Below are 7,223 nucleotides of genomic sequence, written 5' to 3'. Positions count from 1 at the left end.
GATTCCTAATTTTTCCAAAACCTTCATCATGAAGGGGTGTTGGATCTTTTCGAATGCTTTTTCTGCATCTATTGAGATAACCATGTGGTTCTTATTCTTGCTCCTGTTGATGTGATTGGTAGTATTAATTGATTTGCGTATATTGAACCAGCTTTGCATCCCTGAAATGAATCCTGTTTGATCGTGGTGTATGATTTTTTGGATGAATTGTTGAGGTCGATTGGCCAAAATTTTGTTGAGAAGTTTTGCATCAATGTTCATCAAAGAAATGGGTCTATAGTTGTCTTTCTTTGATGCGTCCCTGCCTGGTTTTGGGATGAGGGTTATGATGGCTTCATAGAATGACACACAGAGGTTTTAAGCTGGTATTGGAATTCTAGAACTCAAAAGGCTGAGGTAGGAAGATCAAAAGTTCAAGGCTATATGGCACCGCAGCCCATCTCAAAAAAGTTGGTCATCTATTTCAGCTTCATAGTCTGACAGTTAGTAGGGCAATCTCAGCTGTCATTGTTACTTTAGTTTAGATTGTACCCAATTTGAGGGAAATTGTTTTTTATTTTGGTTGCCATAGATAACTATTATTTTCTCTTTTCTGGCATGGATAACTGAAACCACTTAGTTCATTTCTCAGTCATCAAGAATCTAGGTTTCCCCTCAGAAGTTATTTTCTCATTCCACTAAGTTCAAAAAGTAATTCCCCCATTATCTTCTGGAGCTTGGATCCTCTGTTTAAAAAAAAAAGCAGTGTATATTATAAAGAGAATGATGAGGAAGTAGAAATCCTACCTTAAATCATTACTAAATAGTTTATGCTTGAGTGAAGTTACAGCCATTTTCATATACAAAGAATCTCAGGGACAATCCAGTACAAGACCCAGCATTCCACAGAAATGCCTCAGTGATGGCCGCAATGCAGGGGGACACACAAATGTGTGTGTGTGTGTGCACGTGTGCACGCACGCATGTGCATGTGTGCATGTGCATGCATGTGCTGGTGCTGAGGAGGCTTGAACTCAGCACCTGGGCTCTGTCCCTGAGTATTTTTGCTCAAGGCTAGCACTCTACCTCTTGAGCCACAGCTCCACTTCTGACTTTTTTGGTAGTTAGTTGGAGGCAAGAGTTTCATAGGCTTTCTTGCCCAAGTGAGGCTTTGAACCAGGTCCTCAGATCTCATCCTCCTGAGTCACCAGGGCCTGTTTTAATCTCTTCTCTTTCTCTCTCTCCATATACATATATGTGTATATATATGTGTGTGTGTATATATATATATATATATATATATATATGGTAGGTAGAGGCATAAGATTTCATTTCAAAGTAGGGTACTGAGAACAAAGAAACCTGGAAAACCAATGTCATAGTGAGAGGGAAACCTCTTGTAGCCTGGATCACCTGGTTATTAACAGGTGTACTCATAATTGCCCACCTGACTGTCTCCTGGACTAACATAACACTCTACACTGTAGTAGCAGCAGCTGGGGCTTTCTTTTCATCAACATGTCCTGAGGGATGGTTATCTCTTTCACAAGTTCAAATAGAGATCTTTTCATTGCCTAACTAAGAGCAGTCTTTTTTTTTTTTTTTTTTGGATATGGGATGGACAATTTTCTGCTCTAATGTAATTGTGAGGTTCTTTTCTCATGGCTTAGCCTCTTTCTCCTTTATCTTATATTTGGTAGGAAAGGATAATATTCATTTGCTTTCTCCCACAACGTATTTTTTTTAATGTAGCTTGAAACTATTAAAACTCCATCCTGTCTCTTACTCAAGCGAAGAAACCTCAATTTGTGGTTTGAATATCTAACCCATCATTTGTCATTTTGTCCTTATTTAGCAATAGATTCCACACTTTAACTGGCTTTAAGTAAGATTTTTCTTTTTTTTTTTGGACGAGTGGGTAAGTGTGGTAAAGATGACCACTTATTTTCATTGAGTCACCCCTAATTTAGGGGTTTGCTGTTGGTTTCAGGGAATAGACCTAACCAGTAACTTTTTCCATTCTGAATCATTTTATTACGTTCAGATGCACCTGGGTGCCTCCATTAAAACTGCCTTTCATTCTGTTGGATACTATGTATATGCTATATTATAGATACTATTTATACTATATTACTAGCTACCCGTGTTTTTCTTGCTTTAAAAAACTCCACAACTATTGTTCAAGAGTCAGAGATTATTTCTCAAGAATAAGATTATGTTGAACTCATCTGCATCTTCCAAAGTGCCAAGTACTGTGTTTTATATGGAACCAATACATGGTAAATATATGTTGAACTGATGAAGAAGTGCATAGTGGTATAATATTATACTGTCATGCATCCATGTAGCATAGAAAGTTCTCAAGACTTTATTCAGTGTCGTCTTTGCTTTTCGTCTACGTCTTATATTCTGTCTTTCTGAATTTTCTCAAAATATTATTGCTTGAATTTGTGTGCATATGTATGCACATATGTGTATGCATGTGTATGTGCCAGTTCTAGGGCTTGATCTCAGGGCTTGAGCACTGTCCCTGAGCTTTTATGGTCAGAGTTAGGGCTCTACCCCTTGAGCCACAACATCACTTACAGCTTTTTTGGTGATTAATTGAAGAAATGAGTCTCACCAACTTTCCTTCCCAGGCTGGCTCTGGACTGCAATTCTCAGATCTCAGCCTCCTGAGTAGCTAAGATTATAAGCAGGAGCCAGCACCCAGCAATTACTTGGATTTTAAGCTTATTTTATGGGTGGATAAAACAGAGAATTTCACTAGTTGGCCTCAGGTTTGGGTTTCATTGCCAAATTAGAATAGATAGTTGATTAGCCTGTTTTCTGGAAATGAAAGGAACATTAGGAAGAATGTTTTACATAAGGTGAGTCTAAATCTTTTATGGTGATGATGCAAAGAACTAAAAGATTGCTCTGGTAAATATAGCAAATAAAATTGTATCTGTTGCTTACCCAAAATAAAACAATATTTACATTATGAAAGGTGACGTTTTCACAGAAAGTTCGGTCTAAAACACAAGTTAAGAAAGTCCTAGGGAAATCTGGATTTGTTTTTGTCTAGGAATGGAGGGGGATTTAAAATTCCCACCTTCTGTCTAGGAAAGTTCAATAGCTGACAATACTTCAAGTAAGTTGTAATTTGTGTAACCCAGGGCATCTTCTAGGGAATCTCTTGGCATTTTATGGTATCGTTTCTCATGGGTGATTTAGTTCTGTGTTTTGTAGCATGCATATCAGCCATGTCCTTACCACCAAATCCTGCTCAGGCAGTTGGATCAGCAAAATTCCTTGTTCAATTTGAAACACTGGGTACCGATCTCTGATGGATGGTGCTGGTAGCCAGATTATGTCTGTGAGCCACTTTAGTTATTCAGCTAAGTACATTTCATGTTGGAGTTGGGCTTTTCTTTTTAAGTATGATGTGATAGATAAATGATTTATCTATTTCAGTGTTGGGCAAGGAATACAAGCTTACACATTAGACTTAATTGTATGGCAGGCAAAAGCCTAACTTTAACAACAGCCAACTGATTCATAGTATTAATATGAAGGAAATATTCACTGACAACAGATTTTCCCCCCTTGTTCTAAAGGACAAATGATAATCCACTTGCTAATACTTGTATAAGTAAAATTTTAATCAAATCCAAGGAGAAATAAAAGGAAGCTTTGAGCTCATGAAATAACTCAGGGGTACCTTGCATATAGCTTTCCATCTTCTGAGGATTGGCTTTCCCCTGTGTGGATGCCAGGGACACCGGACACCAGCGTTTCATGTTTTGTTTTCAGGATCAGTTCAGTGATATGAGAATCAACATAAACCAGACTCCTGGGAACAGTCTTGACTTCGGGTTTACAGTAAAATGGGATTATTCCGGGATCTTCGTAGCATCAGTTGAACCAGGTAAATTGTAAAGTTTGCTGAACCATCTTTTCCTTTGCTATCTTACGCTGTGGGGGAAAATAAAGACAAAATATTAATTTATTTGCTATAAGAGGAGATACCCTCTCTCCTGAAGCTTTTAATTTGGTTACAAATTTCATATTATATATGCTCCTGGTCCAATTACTTTTAGTGTAGAAGTCTTAATTCTTGGACTTTACAGAATTTGGCAAAAAACTTATTATTACTATTATTTTTGGAAATGCTAGCAAAATAATGCTAAATTTGAAGTATTAGAGTGAAATTTCCTTCATTAGCTGTGTTTTTGGGTAGATACATCCTGTATGTGGGTTCTTTATGTTATTGTTGTTTAGTTTTTATCCTTCCATGTGGAGATCAAACCCAGGCCCTGTGCACGCTGGAGGAGTGCTCTAACACTGAACTACATCTCCAGATGAATGCAGTGTGCTTTTGATCATCCTAAAATGTTTGTGGCTTCTGCACATTGTTTTTGTTGGGGAAGGGGTTTGTGGGTGAGACAAACCTTTCTACACCAAGGTTTATACCAAGTCAAGCCCAGGGTCTCTGTAAAATACCAATATAAAGACTAAATTAAAACAAGAGCTATTATATTTGAGGGAAGGACCCTGTTTACATGTTATAGCTATGCAAGATGGCATGCTAGGATTAGTTGTTTCTTTTAAATTTCATTTAGATAATGAAATCATTTAGATACATCATTTAGATAATGATACTTACAGCAGTAATTTTTAAAAAAAAATTCTCAGTAGTTGTACAAAGAGGTTATAATTCCCTAAGTCATGTTATAAATACACTGCTTCTTGATCAATGCCATGCCTTTCATTGCTCTCTCTGACAGCAATACATTTAAGCACTATTAAGTGGCTATGTTTTCTTATATTCCCATTATGCACATGGAAGCTCAATTAAAGTGCAATTTATTTCATGTTTTTAATTTAGAAATAGTAAAAAAAAAAGTCCTCTGTAGGCTAATAACATCTTACTATTTATCCTTTCAGGGTTAAAGATGATAACGTGCTATAGAATACAAGTATCATCCATGTTTTCTATGTCATTGATGTTCACACACTTGTTTCTGATCTATCTGAAAATAATGAGAAATTGTCAGATAAAATTGAGAAGCCATGTTATAAAAGCACTGCCTGGTAGATCACATGGGGGTTTCATTTGCTTTTGAATTTATATTGCTTAGGTGGCCCTGCAGAGATTTCCCAGCTGCAAGTAGATGATGAAATTATTGCTCTCAACAACACCAAGTTTTCATACAACGATACAAAAGAGTGGGAGGAAGCCATGGCAAATGCTCGGGAAACTGGAAACCTAGTGATGGATATCAGACGCTATGGAAAGTCTGGTGAGCGTGGTTTACCACTGTGTCTGCCTTTCTAAACTGGGAAGCTGGTCTTTGGCAAGTTTTGTAACCACTTGCTTTAGTAACGTCTTTATTTTCTCATTTTATTTCATTTTGGGGCTTACAAGTGTTTTATTGTTATGCGGGGAGAAATCTTGAACAACGTGTCTGGCTGTTTTGTCTGATAACTCTTCACTAGCAGAGTTTCAGAATTCTCACTAGCAGATTTTCTGAATTTTACATTATTGGATTGACATATGCACTGATCAGACTAATATCAGTTTAAGACAAATGTGAATGGGAAATAGCAGTTACTTATTAGTGTTATTGTCAAAAACTATGGTATGACATAACTTTTTTTATGGTATTGTAACTCTCTTGGTATATGCAAGAAAATGGTAGGCTCTGTTCTTACTGTTTCATCTTGAGAAACTTCCACTATGACTTTTCTATTTTTGTACTGGGGTATAAAACTCAGGACCTTCCAATCATAATTAATTTTCTTTTTGGTCCATCATGGGGCTTGAACTCTGGGCCTGGGCACTGTCGCTGAGCTCTTCAGCTCAAAGCAAGTGCTCTACCGCTTGAGCCACAGCACCACTTCTAGTTTTTCTGACAGTGAATTGGAGATAAGAGTCTCACAGACTTTCCTGCCTGGGCAGGCTTTGAACCACGATCCTCAGATCTCAGCCTCCTGAATAGCTAGGATTCCTGGCTCATACTTAACTTTTTTTGTTTCAGGCTAGTACTCTACCACTTAAGCCATACCTTCACTTTCACATTTTCTATTTTTTTTATTTCTTTGTATTTGCTGTTAGTAGAGGAGGGCACTATGTCTCTCCAGATCTACCAGTTTATGATGTCAAAACAGAACATCTTCCTGTCTGAAGGAAAGTTTCAGGAAATTTGCTAGTTCCTTAATGACTAACATAATTTAACCTTTGTGTTTGGGGAAGATGGTCTGTTAGCAAGAGACTTGCTTTCATTTCTTTTCCATTCTCCTTGATTAGTTTGTCTGTGTTTCTATGTGTGTATTTTGTATCTGTTCATTCAGTAACTTTATTCTTTCCACTTCACCGTGTATATGTACCCATTACTTGATCTTCATGTGCCAATCAGACTGGGGCAAAGACCAATCTTCCCTACCATTTACACGTCATAAAACCCTCAATCTCACCAGTATGGCTACCAAAATTATAGGTTCACCCGAAACAAAGTGGATTGATACAACCTCTGGAATTTATAACTCGGACAAGTCTTTAAGTCTATCCACGACAACTGATTTCTCTGAAAGCCTTCAGAGTCCTGTAAGTATCTTGAGAAATGGGAGTGTTTGTATAAATGAGATTGTAAATGCAAAAGATGAATTATCTTGTTTGAACAATTTTGATGATACTTTAAAGAAACACATGAATAATTAAATACAGTGATTTATCTTAAAGAGAGTGAAATGTAGTTTAAAAAAAAAACTAGAATGCACTACTCTTCATTGTGTGCAATTAGTGAGCTAGGGAATGGAAACATCAAAAGATCCCATAATGCAGTTCTGTAGGTATTTCCCACCAATCTTTCATTTTTACTACCTTCTCTCAGATCTTTATGAACATGAAGTAGCAATTATGTAAAATTATATGGTGTAACTTCTGTATACATTCTTTAGTCTCCACTGGCAAGGTGCAGTAATTGTGTGCAATATGAAACCTGAAGCATCTGACTTTTCATGTGGGTGAATTTAATAGGTAGATTTACATGTGTGATTAAAACATAATCATTCCATTAACTGATTTGAAATTATAATGCAGACGTTTTTCTAAGTGTCAGAGCAATGTATTTTTATACAGACTTTGAAAAGAATGTATTTAAAAATTTTAAATTTATCTTCAGTTAAATTAACAATTTGAAATTTTATTTATTTCATTTATTTATATTTTTTGTAGTGTTGAACCTCAGACACAGGGCACT

General features: G+C 36.6%; 1 protein-coding gene across 4 annotated transcripts in view; it reads left to right on the top strand.

Moving 5' to 3' along the window:
• The window catches only part of Lmo7 (LIM domain 7), a 65,102-nt gene that overhangs the window by 31,754 nt on the left and 26,125 nt on the right, over positions 1–7,223 (top strand). For all 4 annotated transcript variants that reach the window (XM_013010290.1, XM_013010303.1, XM_013010298.1 and 1 more), the window contains 3 exons: positions 3,775–3,889; positions 5,103–5,264; positions 6,462–6,568. In XM_013010290.1, coding sequence (XP_012865744.1) covers positions 3,775–3,889; positions 5,103–5,264; positions 6,462–6,568 — 384 coding nt within the window. The remainder of the gene's footprint in view (positions 1–3,774; positions 3,890–5,102; positions 5,265–6,461; positions 6,569–7,223) is intronic.

This window comes from Dipodomys ordii, unplaced genomic scaffold (genome assembly GCF_000151885.1).
Source record: "Dipodomys ordii isolate 6190 unplaced genomic scaffold, Dord_2.0 Scaffold1, whole genome shotgun sequence".
Classification (NCBI taxonomy): Eukaryota; Metazoa; Chordata; class Mammalia; order Rodentia; family Heteromyidae; genus Dipodomys; species Dipodomys ordii.
Note: the sequence above shows the minus strand (reverse complement) of the source record. Positions and strands in the feature narration are given on the sequence as shown.